Source organism: Ctenocephalides felis, unplaced genomic scaffold, assembly GCF_003426905.1.
Source record: "Ctenocephalides felis isolate EL2017-DRISC unplaced genomic scaffold, ASM342690v1 CF-g0.4_SCAFFOLD_03571, whole genome shotgun sequence".
Lineage (NCBI taxonomy): Eukaryota > Metazoa > Arthropoda > Insecta > Siphonaptera > Pulicidae > Ctenocephalides > Ctenocephalides felis.
This window is the reverse complement of record NW_020539725.1, coordinates 62,888,034-62,909,755: the sequence shown is the minus strand read 5'-3', so window position 1 is coordinate 62,909,755 and position 21,722 is coordinate 62,888,034. Positions and strand designations below refer to the sequence as shown.

Genomic DNA, 21,722 nt, shown 5'->3' with positions numbered 1-21,722 from the left:
TGTTGAAAATTTTTAACAAATATTAAGCTTGGTGTTCCACAAGGTTCAATTCTTGGTCTATTATTATTTCGTATCTATATAAACCTTGAAACTATTCTGCCAAATCCTTATAAATTAATGTCTATAGTATGATTATAAAAGTAAATTCACTTGATGAAAGGAAATTACAAGTAAAGGTGTGTAAGTGAGTATTTAAGAGCAATGTTTCGGAAGTAGTTTTGTTCCATCAGAAGATTTTTATTAAGAAAGAAATATTAGGTTGTCAAATATCTCCCTTCCGCTTTTTTGCTCTTGGTTTAATACAAAAAGGCGGAAGGGAGATATTTGACAACCTATTATGTATATATGTAGATAATATAATGAACATAATTGCAAGAACATAAAAAGGAATTATAAAAATTGTGCGAAGAGATTTTATTAACAAAAACCATTATAAACCAAGCCACTAATTATTTCAATAAATATAAATTTAGGAGCCGATTCTCTGGTAAAACAGACGATAACATAGCGTTGTTGTGGCGACGCTATTTTACCTTCCTTCTTGCTGTACGATCAGGCGTATTTTACATATAAAGGAACCTATAAAGAATGTTATGATAACTGCATCTTTGTGATGCGCATTTATAACATACGGTTTTATATGTAAAATTAAGGTGACCATATTTTGAAATAATAAATGCTACTTAACGATACAATGAGGAACAACTTTTTTACGAACCAATTTTTTTAATCAGAATTGCGGACTTCTGGTAAGAACCTTATTATTCGATTATATATAATACTTTTGTACCTTTATTATGTTATTTCTTATATTTTCCGATCTGTTTTTTGCTTTTGGGCTTTGTAGAAAATTCTATTCAATTTCTTTTTGTTCTCATAATTTTTGTTAGTTTGCCTATTAATTTTCGAAAAAAAAACGGTACAAAAGATCTAAATCCGGGACAATTATTGCTTTTAGAAAAACCCGGGACACAAGGTGAAAATCAGGGAATAATGTTATGATAACAGAATTCTAGATGGTGCAGTTATCATAACATTATTCCTAGTTTTGTTTATATGTAAAATACGCCTGATCGCACGACAAATGATATTTTTACAGTTTCACTGCCAATAAACAAGCATAACATAGCGTTAAAGCTATTTTATAAGGCAGAATTGCCCCATTACTTTTGTTTAATAATTGTACTAAAGTCAATGATAAGTATAATTATATATTACATTAATTATAACAGAAACGACATAACATGCAATAAAATAAAAAAATCCTAACTTGTTTATTATTCCAAACAAAATAGTAATAGTAATTAAAAAAGTGATAAAGTTGATCCTCTTTCATTAGTATAGCTACTAAAACCTCTACAGTTAATTTCTTTATCAGGTGCTGTAAAAAACACTATTTTTATGTCGTAGATTCATAGAATTTGCAAAAATTGCAAAATAAAACTTTAATAAAATCCCTAATAATTTTTTAGTATTCTTCCAAGACCTAACTAATGTTTATTTTTCCCTTAAACTAGCACTTACCTTGCTCTTATAGTTGTCGAGAACCTGTTCCAAACCCGATCTCTCCTCCTGCATCTTCGATTCTAATTTAGCAACCTCTTTGTTGTAGAGTTCTTTCTAAAATGCAAAATATAAAGAAAAATTTAAAATAGATTCAAGATTTTTTTTCAAATCCCAACACCAAAAAAATTTGAAAAAATTAAATTTGATTGAAAATAGATTGAAGATGATTTTCATCTCATTGGAAATATTTTGATTTCGAAAAAATTCTACAACACTTCTACTGGAAATTTAGTATTTCAAAAATAACAGCCTCGTATGTTTGTATACTAATTTGTGTTTATTATTAGTAATATAAAACTATAAAATATTTATATATGTATATGTATATAGATATAGCAGTCTTTGTGAAATACTTTAAAAATAGATATCACAAAAAAATATTTTAGTAACTAGTATAACGTAGAAATGATGTAAATTTTTTATTATACATTTTTACAACCATAAAATACAGAATTCGATTTGGGTAACAGAATGTTACGTAAAAGTAACATCAATCTAACGTAGTTGCATATATGTTACGTATATTTAACGTTAAAGTAACGTTGAATACATAACGGACAAACTATTCTTGTATTAACCCTTTTATTTGACGACCTGTGTGTACGAGTGTCGCCTATAGACGACTTCAAGTGTAAAAAAATATCAATAATGAAATTTAAAATTGTTTTTGTGGTTTTTAGATCTTTAAAAAACAGATTTTTATTTCTGATTATTGAAAAGTCTTTGTAAGAAATTCTGGGAAGAAATATTCTCTTAGCAAAAGGGTTAATTATAAAAACTGCAATAACCATTTGATTATTATGTTAGATATGTTTGGCAAATTTGTTAAAAATTAGATAATTTCCGACATTGCCAAACTTTGGGCCAAATTTTGGCTCTCCTATATTTTACTTCTAATTTCGATATCAAAAGGTTTAGAACAATTTAAAAACTCAAGAAAAAACGAAATTAGCAGATCAGATTTTCTGTCGACCATTAGAATATTATGGTTGATGTGTTTGGCAAATCCGTTGAAAATTAAATAATTTACAACATTGCCTAACAGCAGAAACAAGTCAGTCTACTAGTAAAAAAAAATGAAAACTTAAAAACTAATAAAAATTCATAAATGTTCTTTATAAAAGAACTTGATCAATTATTATAAAATTCATTTAAATTGTAACACGTATATATCATAAATGTTTATTTGCAGCCAAATAATCGTAATGAAATAAATAATTTAGCTACTTATAGACATATAGGGTGGTCCTTAACATGGACATTATGGAATTTCCTTGCTCCCAAGTGCTCAAATGCTTCTAAAATAATAAAAAAATATTCTCTGAAAGTTTTAGCTCTCAATATTAACATTTAGATAGTCCGCAATCCAAATGAAAGTTTCGTGTATTTATTATTAAGTAAATTCCTGCGCCATCTGTGATAGACTTGTAATTTAGATGGCAATTTATTACTGATAATTTAAACAATTAAATAAATATATTGTTGCAAAATTAATCTTGAATAAATATTTTATTATGGATTTAATTAAAGGTTAAGTGGTTTATAAATATTTTTAAGTGTCGTAATATTTGAGTTCACAAATGCTGTCACAGCTGGCGCAAGAATATATGGTAATAATTAATATACGAAACTTTTAATTGAATTGCGGAGTATCTAAATGTTAATATTAAGAGCTAAAATTTCCTGAGAATTTTTTTTAATTATTTTGGAAGCTTTTGAGCCCCTGGGAGCGTAGAAATTCGAAAATGTCCATATTAAAGACCACCCTAATATATATATATATGTATATAAGTAGCTAAATTATTTATTTTATTTCGTCCATTTGGCTGCAAATAAACATTTCAAGTCTATGTATAAAATTTGTTATTTATTATTATCAAATAGGTGGTTTTCCATAAAATCCGCACTCGACCATCCGTCTGCCCGATATAACAAACCAATAAAACAAATGATACAAAAATCCAAAAACCAACAACAACACACGACTACGTACCATTTGATTCTTCATCTTCAACAATTTCGCCTCGTACTCCACCCTAGTCTCCTTAACTTTGGCCTCGACTTGGGCATCAACATCCTCAGTTTTGGAATCGAGCTCCACCTTCAATTGCTTAATCATCTTACTTTTCTTGTCATCGAACTCGATATACTTCAACTTGGCCATACTGTATTTATTCTCCAGCAAATCGTAGTCTTTTTGCAGTTTTTCGTTGTCAGCGCGAGCTTGTAACAGATGCTGAGTCTGGTCCTCGAGTTGCTGGAACAGACCGGCGATTTGTTTTTGGAGTTTTGTGTTCTCCTCGAGCACAACATCAACGTTGTATTTGGATGATATCTCGTTGTACTTGTCTTGAACTGCTTGGTATTTAATTTTCAAGTCGTTCAATTCTTTGCACACGGCCTGGTGCACTTCGGTTAAAGACTTGTACGACAATTTTAGCCGCGGAGTGGAAAAATGTTTCAAGTGGACGTTTGTTGGTGTTGCATCTAACTCAGGACTTGTTGCAACCTCGATCAAGTCGTTGGAGTAATCTGTGTTGTCCTGGGAACTCGGCATATCAGACGAAACATCGAGGCCTGCGTACTGGTCTTCTATATCCTGCATATCTTTTAACATTTGTTCAACGCCAGGAAGTACAACACTCGGCGCACTTGTGTGCAAAACAAGTTGCACATACTCGTCAACCAGGGTGGAATTTAAATTAGACAATTTGTCATCCAGGTCTAACTTTGGAGACTTCATTAAACGCTTGGACAAACCAAGCAAATGATCAAACTTAGTTTTCAAGTCGACTACTTTTTGCGCCAAGTCAACTTGTGGTGAATCAATTTTAGCCAAATTTGCATCCACCAACACACGTAAATCGTCGTCGCTCCTTGCATTGTTGATGAATTTGTTGTAACACTTGTTATGTGCTAAAATTGTATCTGATTGTGTCTTCAACGTTTCGTACTTGATTTCCAAATCATGTTTTTCTTTGGAGACCGTCAGTAAAAGTTTGTAAGTGCTCATAAAGTGTTCGATATTGGTTTTGGTACGTTCTAGCTCCTCCGACAAGTCTTTCAGCGCCAAAGCATTTGTGGAGTCATCAGTATCAACAAAAGTTTTGGATTTAAACAAAACTTCAACTTCAACATCTTGTTGCGCAACTTGTTTCAAGGTATCATTAATACTTTGAACAGTTTTCCAAGTATTTTGAAGTAACTCTTGGTCCTGGGCTTTTTTAACTTTATCGTTGTCGATGACGTCTTCCAAATCAAATATCTTGTTAGTCAATTCCAAAATGTTGTCATCGCTATCCTTTTGCAGTTTATTATACTTCGCGACCAAATTCTTAATCTCGTTTTGAAGTTTGCGCATTTCTTCCTGCGAAGTTTTCAAAAAATCTTCATGTTTCTGGACTTTACTTTCGTACGCCTGGTGAACGGATTTTAGTTCCAACAAAGTGTTATCAAGACGTTCAGATAAAATTTCATTCTGCTTGTGCAAATTTAATTTATCTTCCAAATCCGATTGTGACTTCTTAAGCAAAATATCATGCTCCGATGTCAACTTGTGCAAGTTGACATCAGCTGCGGATATTTGTGCAGTGAAATCATCAATTTTAGAAGACAAATCATTGTTCTGTTGTTGCAAATTTGCACAAGTTTCAAATTTTGTTCTTTTTCTGCCAACAACACTTTGTTAACATCTTGTTCCCGGTTTAATTTTGTTTTTAAATCTTCAAGTTCCAACAAGTACTTGTCCACTTCTAATTTGTTTTCTTGCAAGATATCCTGATGCTCCTGGACCAATATATCTTTTTGTTTCAACTCTTCTTGTAACAGTTGTTCTTGTCGTTGTAACTTGGATAGCAGTTCTGCACACTGAGTGCTTAAAGTACCTTTATCCAAATCAGCACGTTCTAATTTTATACCCAAAACTATCAATTGTGCCTCCAAGTCACCGTTACCGCTTTTCAAACCATCAATTTCCTTCCTCAAACTACTGATGTTATTTTGGAGAGCATCAATGGTGTCTTCTTTGTCTTTTATTTGTTTTGACCAAGTCTCGCTCAAAACATTGTGCAATTCACGAGTCTCCATCAATTTACTTGCGCATTCCTGATAATCAAACGTTAGTTTGAACTTATCGCCCTCCAAATGGGTTCAAATCGTCTTCCAATGATGCGATTTTATCCTGGTATTTTTGGATATCCAGCGCGATGACTTTTTTGTAGTCCTCGTACTCTTGTACAAGTACCAAATTTCGGTGTAACTCATTTTCTTGTTTTTGCAATTTCGTTTGCAACTCCTCGATGCGCGATTTTAATTCGTCGTCGGAAGATTTTTTGTCTAAAGTTAAAACTTCGATTTCAGATTGTAGACGCGTGTTGGATATTTTCAAATCCGCGATGGTGTGTTTAGAAGCATCCAAATCATTTTGTAATTTGTTTTGGACGCTGGTGAATTCGCTAAACAACTCGGATTTTTCCGTGAGCAATTTTAAATTTTCGTCGTTCAACATTTTGATTTCGCACATCAGTTGTTTGCATTCTTGTTTACTGCCAACATCCAGCTCGTGGTACTTTTTGGTCAAGTCTTCATTCTGTTTTTTGACGTCCACAAAATCTTTGGTCAAACTATCGTAAGTTTTCGCCAGATCACATTTTTCGTCGAGGATGTCTTGAAGCTCTTTCGTTTTGGCGTTCAAAGTTTCGGTAAGTTTTTGGAGATCGTTTTGACTTTGCAAATATTGATTTGATAAACTTTGCTCCAACTGTGCAATTTTAGAGTTCAAGTCTAAGATTTGCGTTTTGGCTTCGTTGTAGTCTGTTGTTGTCGCATCCAAGTCGGCGTGTAGTTGTTTGTTATCGGTTTGGATTTGCGACAATTGCGTGCGCAAATTCGTGTTTTCCTGATTTGTGTCGGAAATCAAATTATTTAAACGGTCAATCTCTTGTTGGTTTTGGGCGTTTAGGGCTTGTGCGTGCTCCTTGGCACTTGACAAATCTTGTATACATTTTTTGTCATCCTTTTGCGCGTCCATCAATTCGGTGACCCAAGCATCCAACGTCGAAATCTGCAAATCTTGTCCACCCACCAAAGCATTCAAAGCAACGATGTCACTCTGTTTTTGCTCATTGGATAGACACTCACTATCCAACCTATCTTTTAGTGCATCCAAATTCTGCAGCAGCCTCTCATTATCCTCTTGCACTTTGGACAACTCCTCAATCCTCAATCTGTATTTCTCTGATAAACTCTGGAAATCCAGCATACTCCTCGTCGTCTTGTCCAACTCTTTAGTGACATTTTCGATCTCCGTTTTGCTGATGGTGTTCAATTTATCCAAATCCTCGACTTTTTGCGACATGGCGCTCAAGTTGATTTTTAGGCCGTCGACTTCTCCAACGAGATTGCAATTCGAGTCGACGATGGTTTTGACTTTGTGGACAATGTCCTGTATGAAATCAGCGGATTCGGTTATTGTCAATTTGTTAAAAGGCTGATCGTCTCCCAAGATTTGTTTGAGGTTGCCAATTTGGGTGTTCAAGGAAGATTCGGCCTGGGAAATAGAAAGATAAAAGATGTAGAGCATTTTGGGGAACTCAACAAAGTTTTTAGAACTGTTTATAAATTAATATTAAACTAGTTGTAAGTGACATTTCGCCTTGCAAGTTGCATTAACTTCCCTAACTTAATAAATGGGAATTGATATTCAGATATTTAAGTTAAAAATATTGGGAAACAAATTTTCTAATACACTAACTAATAATTAATGCGATTCCAATTGACGTCTTTCGAACATACATGGTGTATGTCCTAAGGGTGCAATTTCATAAATTAATAGTAAGAAACAGAAAAGGAACTCTACTGACGAGCAAGAAACAAAAAAGAACGCTCCTGACGAGCAATCTCATAAATTATTAGCAAAAAACGAGGAAAAAAAGAACTCTACTGACGAGCAATTATAAATTATTAGCAAAAAAAAACAGAAAAAAAGAAACTCTACTGATGAGCAATTTCATAAATTAATAGAAAAAAAACAGAAAAGGAACTCTACTGACGAGCAAGAAACAAAAAAGAACGCTACTGACGAGCAATTTCATAAATTATTAGTAATAAACAAAAAAGGGACTCTACTGAAGAGCAAAATCAAATTATTAGCAAGGAAAAAGAAACTCTACTAACGAGCAATTGCTTAAATTATTAGCAAGAAACAGAAAAGGAACTCTACCGGCGAGCAAATTTTGTAAGATTTTTTAAATGTTTTATAATTAAAAAGACTAAAAATTAAAACAATGTTAAACCCTATATTAGATAACAAAAGAACTCTACTGACGAGCAAATTAAGGAAAAGTGATGAAAACTTTTCTGATCAACAAATTAGAAAAAAGAAGTAAAACGAACTCTACCGGCGAGCAAATTTTGTAAAGAATTTATCTTATAGCTAGAGAGCAAAATTAAGTAGTATTTCAGGAAAAAGGGACTCTACTAACGAGCAAATTCAGAAAAAAATTACAAATATAAAATTTGTTACAAACTCCTAACAAGTTTAATATTTTTTAGTATGACTTACCAAAGAGACTCGTTCACCAATTTCCTTATTAAAACATTCCAAAGCATGAATTTTGTGCATGCCATCTTGCAAACTGGATTTCATACTCTCCAGTTGTCCCTTCAAATTGAAATTCTCATCCCTTTGTTCACTATTGGACTTCTCGAGTGACTCGATTGTATTTGTTTGCTCCTAAACCAACCAACGAATTATAAACATATAAGGCATCGTGTCTTAAGGCAAATTGCTGGAACTTCATGTACCGTAAATAAACATTTGAGGAATGAAAATAATCAATTGTTGGAAAAACTCGATTATTTAAATATAGAATTTGGAAATTTTTGAAAATTCTCAAATTTTGGTAAGATTTCCATTTTTTATAGAAATTCGAAATTTTTTGGAATTCCTGGAAAAAAATGTATTGGAGAATTTGTAAATTCTTGAAAATATCCTTTTTTTACTTTGGAAATATTCTCAAATTTTTGTGAGAAATCGATCTTTTTTAATTAGAAATTTTTAGGAATTTTTGAAAAAAGGAAAAGGATTTTTTTAATCGAGAATTTGGAAATTTTTGGAAAATTTCGAAATATTCTCAATTTTTTTTTTTTTTTTTGTTAAATTCGAAATTTTTTGGAACTTTTGGAAAAATTCGCTTTCTTTAATCGAGAATTTGGAAATTTTTGAAAATATTCGATTTATTTGAAAAATTTCGAAATATTCTCAATTTTTTGTAAGAAATCGATTTATTTTAGAAATCTGAAATTTTTGGAATAAAATGATTTTTTTAATCAATAATTTGAAATTTTTTGGAAATACCGATTTTTTTTGAAAATTTAGAAATACTCTCAAATTATTGAGAGATCGTTTTTTAATTCAAATTTTTTTGGATTTTTTGGACAAAATCGATTTTTTTTAATCTAGAATTTGGAAATTTTTAAAAATGCTCGATTTTTTTTAAAATTTCGAAATATTCTCAAATTTTTGTTTCTCAATTCTCAAATCTCAAACATTCGTTTTTTGTAATCTGAAATTTTTGGAAAAAATTGATTTTTTTTAATTCATAATTTGAAATTTTTTGAAATATGGAAATATTTGAAAATTTTTGCAAAAAATCATTTTTTTATTTATTTTGTGATGTTTTCTGAAATGATTTAAAAGTCAACACGATAAAAAATTTCAAAATTTTGAATTTTTTGAAACTATAACCGCTGGACCTGCATTTCCAAAAATTTCATCAGTTCTTCATTTCGTCAATACGTAAAAAATGTTTTTTGAATTATTCAAATCGGACGCTCCGGTTCTCTTAAAAATTTAATTACGATTTTTGGCACTTTTTGCCTCGTATCTTCGAAACGATTAGACCTGCCTTTGCCAAAAATTAATCAGCACGCCACACATCAATCAATACAAATCGAACGGTAAATGAATCATTCAAATCGGTTAACCCGTGTTCCCAAAATCGTCGACGAAAATTTGTATCCGGACACAAATACATTTTTTTTTTCTAAGGTATGCCGGGATGTTCAGAAACCATTGAAACGTAAAAATATATAAAATCTCTCATTTCATTTACACTACGGAAAGTTAAAAATTAATTCAAATTTTTATTGTTAATACCTTAATAAATTGTATTCGTTCCGACAGTTCATTTCGTATAGAATCACGTTCCTGTGAGACTTCTTGGTGAAGATTTTGAATTTCGGGAGCTTTTGTATCGAGATCGGATTTGTCTTGTTCCAATTCCGCAGTCTAAAACAAACACAACAAGAATATGAATACAAGTAGCAATGTTTATTATAATCTTGATCTAAATTACCTTTGCTTCTAATTTTTCATTTCTATTTTTCCACTCCTCGTTCTCCTGCTGAAGTTGATTCAATTCCTTTGTGATTTTATCCAATTCTTTTTTTGTATCGTTTAAAACCTCCTGCAATTGATCCACCTCAGTTTCCTTTTCTCGCAGTTGGACATCGACAACGGTCTGAGCCAAAGTCTCTTCCATGTAACGACTCTGAACTTCTGTAATAACAAAATCAGTAAACCAAATTTTCTAACAAAAATGTTACAAATATTTTTTTTTGTATCTTTTACCTATGGGTAAATTTGAGAAGGACATATCCAGCTCATCCATACTTTTATCCTTCTTGTTCATGTCCTTCAATTGTTCGATTGTTAAATTTAATTCTCCACAAATCTCCTTCATTCGCTCAACTTCCAAATTTCTGTCATCGAGACTAACTTGCAGACGATCATTTTTCAGCTGCAGCTCTGCGGCTGTGCTCTCGAGCATTTCTATATTAGTAGTCATGGCTTCGAGCTAAAAAATAAATTAATGAAGAATTAATTATACTTCTAATTCATAAACTGACATATATCATGTTTATTATTTAAACGAAGTTAAAAAACAATTAAATCTACATAAGAGGGGATGACTAATTGTAAGCAAAAACTGCCCGAATACATTTTGGCAAATTTTATCAATATACTAGCAGAATCATTTCAAAACGTTCTTTATAGTACAAAAACGTTCCTTTCAGTTAACAAACGTTCCGTTCAGTTAAGAAACGTTATTTTCAGTTGAGAAACGTTATTTTCAGTTTAAAAAACGTTCTTTTCAGTTTAAAAAAACTGTTCTTTTCAGTTAAGAAACGTTATTTTCAGTTAAGAAACGTTATTTTCAGTTAAGAAACGTTATTTTCAGTTAAGAAACGTTCTTTTCAGTTAAACGTTCATTTCAGTTAAAAAAACTGTTGTTTTCAGTTTAAAAAAACTGTCGTTTTCAGTTAAAAAAACTGTCGTTTTCAGTTAAAAAAAACTGTCGTTTTCAGTTTAAAAAAACGTTCATTTCAGTTAAAAAAACTGTCGTTTTCAGTTTAAAAAAACTGTTGTTTTCAGTTTAAAAAAACGTTCTTTTCAGTTAAGAAACGTTCTTTTCAGTTAAGAAACGTTATTTTCAGTTAAACGTTCTTTCAGTTAAACGTTCATTTCAGTAAAAAAAAACTGTTGTTTTCAGTTTAAAAAAACTGTCGTTTTCAGTTTAAAAAAACTGTCGTTTTCAGTTTAAAAAAAGTTCATTTCAGTTAAAAAAAACTGTTGTTTTCAGTTTAAAAAAACTGTTGTTTTCAGTTTAAAAAAAACTGTTGTTTTCAGTTTAAAAAAAACTGTTGTTTTCAGTTTAAAAAAACTGTTGTTTTCAGTTTAAAAAAACTGTTGTTTTCAGTTAAGAAACGTTCTTTTCAGTTAAGAAACGTTACTTTCAGTTAAGAAACGTTCTTTTCAGTTTAAAAAAACGTTCTTTTCAGTTAAGAAAACTTATTTTCAGTTTAAAAAAACGTTATGTTCAGTTTAAAAAAACGTTATGTTCAGTTTAAAAAAACGTTATGTTCAGTTTAAAAAAACGTTATGTTCAGTTTAAAAAAACGTTATGTTCAGTTTAAAAAAACGTTATGTTCAGTTTAAAAAAACGTTATGTTCAGTTTAAAAAAACGTTATGTTCAGTTTAAAAAAACGTTATGTTCAGTTAAGAAACGTTCGTTTCAGTTATAAAAAACGTTCTTTTCAGTTATAAAAAACGTTCTTTTCAGTTTAAAAAACGTTCTTTTCAGTTTAAAAAAACGTTCTTTTCAGTTTAAAAAAACGTTCTTTTCAGTTTAAAAAAACGTTCTTTTCAGTTTAAAAAAACGTTCTTTTCAGTTTTAAAAAAAAGTTCTTTTCAGTTTAAAAAAAACGTCGTTTTCAGTTTAAAAAAACGTTGTTTTCAGTTAAGAAACGTTATTTTCAGTTTAAAAAAACGTTCCTTTCAGTTAGAAAACGTTCCTTTCAGTTTAAAAAATGTCATGTTCAGTTAAGAAACGTTATGTTCAGTTTAAAAAAACTGTTCTTTTCAGTTAAACGTTATTTTCAGTCAAAAAAACGTTCGTTTCAGTCAAAAAAACGTTCGTTTCAGTTAAAAAAACGTTCGTTTCAGTTAAAAAAACGTTCGTTTCAGTTAAAAAAACGTTCGTTTCAGTTAAAAAAACGTTCGTTTCAGTTATAAAAAACTGTTCTTTTCAGTTAAGAAACGTTATTTTCAGTTAAACGTTATTTTCAGTTAAGAAACGTTCGTTTCAGTTTAAAAAAAACGTCCTTTTCAGTTAAAAAAACGTGCTTTTCAGTTAAAAAACGTGCTTTTCAGTTAAAAAAACGGTTCTTATCAGTTAAAAAAAACGGTTCTTTTCAGTTAAAAAAAACGGTTCTTTTCAGTTAAAAAAAAAACGGTTCTTTTCAGTTAAAAAACTTTCTTTTTCTAAATGTTTCAAATAGTGCAAAAACGTTTCAAATATCCCAAAAATGATTAATATACTCGTAAAATCATCTCAAAACGTTCTACTTAGTCCAAAAACGTTATTATTCGAAAAAACGTTCTTATTAGTCAAAAAAACGATCTTTTCAGTCCAAAAAACGATCTTATTAGTCCAAAAAACTATCTTATTAGGCCAAAAAACGATCTTATTAGTCCAAAAACGTTCTTTTTAATCTCTAAACGTTCTTATTAGTCCAAAAACGTTCTTTTCAGTTAAAAAACGTTCTTTTTAATCTCTAAACGTGCTTATTAGTCGAAAAAACGTTCTTATTAGTCCAAAAAACGGATCTTTTCAGTCCAAAAAATGATCTTTTCAGTGCAAAAAACATTCTTTTTAATCTCTAAACGTTTCAAATAGTCCAAAAACTTTCTATTTGATCTCAAAACGTTCCACATAGTACAAAAACGTTCTTTTTATGCCAAAAACATTATTTTCAGTCCAAAAAACGTACTACATAGCCATTTTAAAAACATTTCAAATAGTACAAAAACATTCTTGTTAGTCCAGCCATTATATCTTCATATTTGTGATATAAATTTATAGAAATACCAACAATTTTTATTTACCTTTGATTCCATTTTATGTTTTTCGATCTCGTAGTGTTCAATTTCAAGCTGAAGCTTCTCAATTTCTTCGTTCTTTGACTGTATCTCGCTTTTCAGTTTAGTGACCTGCGTCAATACATCTGTCGTATCAACATTCTTCTTTGGCGATTTGTTCTCCCTGTCTAATTCTTCAAGATTCTCTTTCAATTTTTTAATCTCTGATAAATGTCTTTCTTTTTCAGAAGCTGGAAATAGAAATAAAAATAACAATTAAAATAGTATAACCTAAAACTAAAAAAACTAAAAACCTAACCTATAAATATTTATTTTAAGCAGAAACAACCATCAACGTTACTAACTAACTAGATGTAAGTGGAATTCTGTCTTAAGGCAATTAAGGCATCGTGCCTTAAGGCAAATTGCTGGAACTTCCCGTGCCAAACATTATTAATTTTTTTAAATTTTACTTCGAAAAAATAAGATTTTTTAGAAATTTTAAATTGGACAAAAAATTACTTTTTTGAAATTTTTTTTTTGGAAAAAATGTTATCTTCATTTTGACATATTTTGGAAGATCTGAACTTTTTTTCAAAGCAATCGTACTGCTTTAACTGCATAGAGACAAAATATAAAGCGCGTAAGCGCCGCGTCGCTGTCTAACGGATAAAAATTGGTACGGAACCCATCGGAATGTTAACAAAATGTATACTTATTGTTAAAATCTCTATAAAATATCTGATAATTTGATGTGCATATGTCTAATGTCTAATGATTATTGTTGACCGCCAAATGTTATTTTTTTTTAGTTTTTTTTACTATATCTCCGAAACCGCTAGACCTATCTTGATGAAAATTTGATCAAATCTTCATCTTGTTAATACAAGTAAAATGTTTTTTGAACTATACAAATCGGACGCTCCGTTCTCTTAAAAACTGAGTTACCGTTTTTGGCCCTTTTTGCCCACATACATCAATTTTCTCCAAGGTATGCCAACATATTCAGAAACCTCTGAAACGTGAAGATATATAAAAATTTTCATTTTCGATTTTTTTGCGATTACTTACCCTATGGAAAGTTAATTATAAATAAATCAATTTATCATCTCCAGAACATTAACAATCGTCATTTCATTTCGAATCAAATTCCAAAAAAAATATAGTTGCCAAATTTACACAAAATTGAAAAAGTGCTCCCGCATAGTCACAGTCTAAACGCATTTGCAAATAATTCTGTGCGACATTTTCACTTATACTGTGCTCAGCTTGGCGGCATTTCCACATTTTTCAATAATTTTCACAAAATTGGAAAAGTGCTCCAGTACACAAACAGTCTAAACGCACTTGGGTAAACATTTGTACCAGAGTGGCGCTTAGACTGTGCTTAGCTTGGGTGATTTTTTGAATTTTTAATCCAAAATTACAAAAAAATTTTTAAAAAAAAAAAATTAGAAACAAAATTTTTTTTTTCCAAAATCAATTATTTTGTTGAAAAAAGCTGAAAGTTCTTTGAATCATTTAAATCGGACGTTTAGTTCTCTCAAAAACAGCCATTTTTTTTAAATTTAGCTCTGTATCTCCGAAACCTCTGGGCCTACCTTTGCCAAAAACTAATCAGCACATCTCCCTATCAATAGGAATCGAATGTTTTTTAGATCATTCAAATCGGATACTCCGTTCTCTCAAAAACTCGCTTTCTATTTTTTGCACTCTTTGCTCCATATCTCCGTAACGCTTGGACCTGCCTTCGCCAAAAACTAATCAGCACGTCTCCTTATCAATACGAATGGAATGTTTTTTGAATTATTCAAATCGGTTGATCCGTGTTCCCGAAATCGTCGACGAAAATTTGTATCCGCACATACATACACACACATACATACACACACGTACATACATACATACATACACACACACACACACACATACATCCATTTTTTCTAAGGTATGCCAAAATGTTCAGAAACCTCTGAAACGTAAAGATATATAAAAATTTTCATTTTTGATTTTTTTGCGATTACTATAACTTGCCCTACGGGAAGTTAAAAACTAAAAACCTAACCTATAAATATTGATTTTAAGCAGAAACAACCATCAACGTTACTAACTAAATAAAATAACCTATAAATAATTGACCAATTTTAACGTAAATCTGAACAATAATAATAAATTTAATAACGTAAATCTGAATAATAATATGTATAATAATAATAAATCTGTATAATTCATTCTACTTTTTTTAGACTCATAACTTTTTAAAAAAAACTCGTTTGAATAATTGATTTAGGCTAATTATTAATAACTTCAGACGTCTCTTTCTAAAAAGTATGTAAGTTCATCAATGTAAACTTAAAATTAACTCTCGTTTACCTAATTCATTATATTTCTCAGTCAAATCTTTAAGAGATTCTTCCAGATAAAATATTTCCGACAATTTAGTCTTCAAATCCTCCTGCACCCTCTGCAGCTGCCCCGAATATTTCTGTTGGTTGGGTGTACAAGGTGACAGAGACAAACTGGGCGAATCGAAATGCATATCTATAAAAAAAATGTATATAAAAAAGTAACTGTCAGTTATTGTTTTGTTTTCACAATATTATTTATTTATTAATTTACCTGTTTCTATAGGTATTGACAAAGCAATCATCTCCCTTGTCAATGCATTGTGTTGCATGACGTTTTGTAAATATTTATATATATCTATTTGACACGTCTCGTCTAAACTGATCATTAGGTTTTTGAATGGTGTATTTGTGTCGTTTAGTCTGATGACACAATAGTGGAGCAGCAGGGCGCTTATGTAAACACAGTCTTCGGGTATGAATGTGTTTGAAGACGGGCTTTTGAGTGTAAAATCTGGATAAGTTTCTGCAAGGAAAAAAGAATAATAATTATTTTATTTATTTATATATTATTTTCATATCTCAGTCAGACAGGGGTAAATGGTATGAGAGATTATGAAGCAATTTTCTTATTTTATATATACATATCATCATTTGTCTATTTCATTATATTACAATATAATATTTATTATAATTAAAATATCTATGCAGTCTTCAATTTCCTTATAATATTTCTTTTTAACTTCCCGTAGAGTAAGTTATTCTAATGGGCCGAAAATCAAAAATGAAAATTTTTGCATTTCTCGACGTTTTGAAGGTTTCTGAACATTTTTAAGGGGCATACTTCAGAAAAAATGGATGTGTGTGTGTGTGTGTGTGTATGTATGTATGGATACAAATTTCCAGTCACGTTTTCGGGCGCACGGATCAACCGATTTGAATGGTTCAAAAAACATTCGATTCCTATTGATAGGAAAAAGGGTTGATTAGTTTTTGGCAAAGGCAGGTTCAGCCGTTTCGGAGATCCGGAGCAACGAGTGCAGAAAATAGAAATCGAGTTTTTGAGAGAACGGAGTATCCGATTTGCATGATTTAAAAAACATTCAATTAGTAATGATTGGGAGAAGTGTTTATTAGTTTTTGGCAAAAGCAGGCCAAGCCATTTTGAAGATACAGAGCTAAATGTGCAAAAAATGATAGTTTTTGAGTGAACTAAGCTTCCGATTTGAATGATTCAAAAATCTTTCTTCTTGTTTCAACAAAATAATTACTTTTGGAAGAAAAAATTCTAAAAAGTTTCTAATTTTTTTTTTCAATTTCTTTTTTTCAAAAAATTGTTTTGTATATCGAAAATAATTTAGATTTTAATTTTAATTCTGTTCTAATATACTTTAAATAAATAATTTTAACTTTGCAATTTAGTTCATATAATTCTTATAAATATTAAACAATGTTACAATATTTTAATTTATTTGCTTGCCAGTAGAGTCCTTTTTTATCTTCTAGATTTATAATTTATTTGCTTGTCAGTAGAGTCCTTGTCAGTAGAGTCAGTAGTTCCTACTATTTATGTAGGAAGCACTTTTCCAATTTGGTGAAAGAAAACTGTTGAAAAATGTGAAAATGCCGCCAAGCTAAGCGCAGTATAAGTGAAAATGTCGCACAGAATTATTTGCAAATGCGCTTAGACTGTGACTGTACGGGAGCACTTTTTCAATTTTGTGTAAATTAGGCAACAATTTTTTTGTTGAAATTGAATTCGAAATGAAATGACGATTGTTAATAATCTGGAGATAAATTGATTGATTTATGATTTACATTTGAATTCAACTTCTTAGGTTGGCGATGTGTAAATTAGTAAATAGAATTTTTTTTGAAGTAAACTTCTTAAGTCGCGATGTGATATAGAGTCTGTTTTGATTAAACGTAAAAGAGACAACAGTATATAGTGAGAAAATGAAAGAGAGATATAAAGTATTAGTGAAACAAAAGAGCAGACATATACCTGACAGTGTAGAGTGACAAGTAAGATACATGAATATGATGTAACCTCCAAAATTTAGCAACTACCCTTTTTAAATGTAAATTTTTGATAAAAGGACAAGAATACCAATTTTTGTTGTTAATAGAAATGTAGATAATTTATTTCGCTATGACTTTGCTGAATATTTCAAATGGTGGGCATTTCGTTTTGAAGTTATAAATAAATAAATAACAATCTAACTGGTCCAAAAGTGTGAAGCAAGATATACTGATGCAACTTCCAAAATTTAACAACAACCTGTTTCATTGCAAATTTTGGGTGAAAGGATATGAGATACAACATTTTGTTATTAACAAAAGTTGTAGATAATTTAATTGGCTAAAAATTTGCTGAATATTGCAAAACAATCGGACAATTTGTTTAGAAATTATAAACAAATAAAAATCGAATCGGTCCAAAAATATAAAACAAAGATAATATTAAAATGTAGCATCCTCAATTTAACAACAATCATTTTAGTTCTTATAAATTCCGCCAAGCTAAGCACAGTATAAGTGAAAATTTCCCACAGAATTATTTGCAAATGCGTTTAGACTGTGACTATACGGGAGCACTTTTTCAATTTTGTGTAAATTTGGCAACTATTTTTTTTTTGAAGTTGAATTCGAAATGAAATGACGATTGTTAATGTTCCTGGGAGATAAATTGATTGATTTATAATTTACATTTGCTTTGCTCAATATAACAAGATAGCAAAAATAATGAAGGTTACAGTATTTGTAATAATATATTTGTAAACATTTAAAATTTCTCAAATATTTCATTACGATACAGGAAGTTCCAGCAATTTGCCTTAAGGCACGATGCCATACATGACAAGTTATGTATTAGAATCGTATAGTTTAATTCTTCTGGATTCTGTGGGCTACGTAATGAAATACAATTCCTTATATATATCGAGAAGTTTAGGCAACTATTCTTAAAGTAAAATAAAACTTACACCTAGCTTAAGTTTAAAATCAACAAAATAATAAAGTACTCTATTACCTCTAGATTTGACAATTAACTCCACTTACCTTTTATAAAACTTTTAACATGAGAAATGACATTAACTGTTTCATTCTGTTCCAAAGGCGTTCTGTCATTTGTAAAAGCACATATCAAATTAAAAAACACATCTCCATTTTCCAAATCAGCAAAATCACTGACAAACGTATTCCTCACAGACAGACAGTTAATCTGAAACGAGAAAAAGCATTATATTACCAAATAGTTCCATTAATCAACAAGTGTACTTGTCAATTCCTAAACTTACCCAATTGACAATGGTAGTTTTCCATGTCGGGGAATCCATTTTGTTTATTAAAATAATACTAAATATTTTGTTTGTGTATTGTAATAACGTCGTGTGTTGTGTGGTAAAATCTTAACTTGTTTAATTTGATAAAAACACTGACTGGAACACCGACTGTTTGGTGCTTGTTACTCGTTACTCGGCCATTTTAATTTAACGTACTTCGCATAGAGGACGAAGTGTCTTCGGGCGATAGATGAGACGGTACGATTGTGACGTCATATAAGATAAATTCATAGATAAATGAAGAATATGGATGGTAAATAAATATTAGTGTCTACATCTACATCTAATGATAAATGAACTAGTGGTGTATGGCATTGTGCCTCAAGGCAAATTGCTGGAACTTCCCGTACCGTAATAAAATGATCAAGGAGTATTAAATGTATTCAAATAGAATACAGTAACTTTCATTATTCATAATTTTATAGTCAAAACATAAGATGTTATAAATTGGACGACGACTTTTATATATATATATATATATATATGGTGTGTGAACTAAATAAACAAAAACTTATTTTTTTATTTTTTTTTTATTTTTTTTTATTTTCATTCTGCAATCTATAAAAATAATTATTTTAGCAGAGAATGCTGACAAGTGTTTACAATTGGTTGTTTACAAATTAGTACATACGCCCAGTGTGTATCTACAATAGTTAATATATAAAAAAGAAAAACTAAAGACAATATAGAGAAAAAATATAAATATAAAATAAACTATAAAAAATCTCGAGGTATTTTCCTTTGAGCCTAGTTGGCTGCCTTCCTGTATAAGTTGCATGCTAGTTGGTTTGGATGTGCGTCAATTCTATTCTTATAATTACAGGCAAACATTGATATATGTTCTTGAATGTGTAGGTATACCCGTGTCTTTGTGGAGAATCAATGTTGGCGTGTAGTGAGGAGCGTTTAATATTTGCCGCAGGAATTTGTTTTGTGCTCGTTGTATTGTTTAAATTGCTCTTTTTAGCAGTACCCCAAAGTTGTAATCCGTAGGTCCACACGGGTTTGATCACGGCCTTATATATAAGTAATTTGTTGTAAGTATAAACAAAAACTTAATCGAGCAAATTTGAATAAACAAAATAAAAATATTAAAAATAAATGAGGTGATTCTATAACAAAAAATTTGAAAGTTTTATAAAAAGGTTATTAAGAAAAAAAAAGCGCGTAAGGTTCACACGCGATTGAGGAAAAAAATGTTCATACTGTACAAGATGGCATTTAAATAAAAATAAATACATTTTATAACAATTTTGAATAATGTTCATCAGTAATATGATGCTAACACTCGTGATGCACACATTTATTAGTGTCAACCATTATACACATTTATATAATGATAAATTATAAATTATATATTTATAACAGCATTAAAAATATGTATACTATTTAAAAACAATAATGCAATTAAATTCATACTTTAAATATGACATGATCGGTTTGTTATTGTAATTAGCATTTAGAAATGAACCTTCATTGGATAAATCAAGTAATTGCTGATTAATAAATTCTATAATATTCGTTCACACCGTGGATTATGTTAAACAACGCCTAAACAAATAATGCTTTTGCAACTTCAGTCATCGTGTAATAATTGTGTTTGAAGAACTTCATGTACTTAAAATTAACATACATTTATTGACCATGCTTTTTTTTATTTTTTAAATATTTCTAATTTAAATATTTTAGAATCCTTATTTCGCTATATAGAAAACTCCTTACTCCAGTATTTAAAAGACTTCTCATTCCTCTCTTCAAAATACTATTTATTCCACTATTTTGAAGAATCCTTAACTCACTATTCCTTATTCAACAACTTTACAAGACTCCTTATTCCACTACTTAAAAGACTCCTTAATTTATGATTCACAAGATTCCTCAATTCATGATTCAAAAGACTCATCATTTCATTATTTTAAAAAAATCTTTAATTCATTATTTTGGAGACTCCTTAATTCACAATTTAAAAGACTTTTTAATTCATTATTTAAAAGACCCCTTAATACATCATTTTAAAGACTCTTTAATTCATGATTCAAAAGATTCCTCAATTCATTATTTAAAAGACTCCTTAATTCATTATTTAAAAGACTCCTTAATTCATTATTTTAAATACTTCTTTTTCATTATTTAAAAGGCTTCTTTATTCATTATTTAAAAGACTCCTTAATACATCATTTCAAAGACTCCTTATTTCACTATTAAAAAGACTCCTCATTCCACTATTTAAAAGACTCATTATTTCATTATAACTGGCGATATAATGTCATTCTTTGAACAGCTGTAATATCTGTTTTGCCTAAAAAATATTTTCCATTTCCATAACTTCAAAGATTTATAGAAATTACAAAATAATATTTTGGCAATAAACTTACGTTTAGTACATGGCACAAATGTTTAATTTGTTTTATTATATTCAAGGAATAGGGTAAAATATTCTTCTGATTCAGGCATTTTTCATTAAATCAAGATTTGTACTAAGATGTAACTTTAAAGTGTTTATTTATCTATGTCGATTTCCTTGTTGATATCTGTGCGCATACAACGTTGATGCCGGTAATCTGCTTTTTTTCAAATGACCAACGGTTTCAATTAAATTCACTTTTACCATAGATAAGTAGAAGCATAGAGTGTCTTTACAAATTCATTTTGGCCGTCTATGTCTCAACTGTCAACACTCTAGCGCTAACCATGCGGTGACAGCACACAACATTTTTTATAGGTTGTGTTTTCACAAATTCGACTTATTTAACAAAATAAATATATTTAAAAGATATTTTGACAAATATTTTCACACAATGACGACAAATACTATTAAATACACAATCACCAGCACACATATTTACATGATAAAATCGTAATATATGGTACTTTATTTATATTTTATTTTAATACACTTTGATAGAATTTGTAAAAAAAATGCTGTTGCAAAAGACTAATTCGTAAGTTATAACTAAAACTTAAATAATGTATGAATATACATTACCCATATACATTACACATATTTCTTTGTAGCTTTAAAGTTCAATGCTTTGAGAGCATGT

The 21,722-nt window shown here is 30.0% G+C and overlaps 4 protein-coding genes across 4 annotated transcripts in view; all 4 read right to left on the bottom strand.

The window, feature by feature from the left end:
• The window catches only part of LOC113384605, a 24,526-nt gene extending 19,419 nt beyond the window's left edge, over positions 1–5,107 (bottom strand). The window contains exons 1-2 of the mRNA XM_026622352.1: positions 3,560–5,107; positions 1,525–1,620 (exon numbers count right to left, since the gene is read on the bottom strand). Of these exons, the coding sequence (XP_026478137.1) occupies positions 1,525–1,620; positions 3,560–4,927 (1,464 nt within the window). The 5' untranslated portion in view covers positions 4,928–5,107. The remainder of the gene's footprint in view (positions 1–1,524; positions 1,621–3,559) is intronic.
• On the bottom strand, positions 4,364–9,850 carry LOC113384606 (putative leucine-rich repeat-containing protein DDB_G0290503; the record flags this gene model as incomplete). Its single annotated transcript, XM_026622354.1, is given in 3 exon segments — positions 4,364–7,114; positions 8,129–8,299; positions 9,725–9,850. Coding segments are annotated over 2 exon segments (1,503 nt in total). The 5' UTR covers positions 8,213–8,299; positions 9,725–9,850.
• On the bottom strand, positions 5,082–5,685 carry LOC113384607. The gene has a single exon (XM_026622355.1). It carries the CDS (start codon positions 5,650–5,652, stop codon positions 5,116–5,118), a length of 537 nt encoding a protein of 178 aa, XP_026478140.1. The 5' UTR covers positions 5,653–5,685; the 3' UTR covers positions 5,082–5,115.
• Positions 9,851–9,939: 89 nt separating the features above from the next.
• LOC113384604 (intracellular protein transport protein USO1-like) lies at positions 9,940–18,786 on the bottom strand (the record flags this gene model as incomplete). The annotated part of the gene is given in 7 exon segments (XM_026622351.1): positions 9,940–10,126; positions 10,199–10,424; positions 13,017–13,240; positions 15,363–15,530; positions 15,609–15,860; positions 18,395–18,557; positions 18,634–18,786. Coding segments are annotated over 7 exon segments (1,259 nt in total), but the record flags the coding sequence as incomplete, so codon positions are not given.
• Between the last annotated feature and the right edge of the window lie 2,936 nt (positions 18,787–21,722).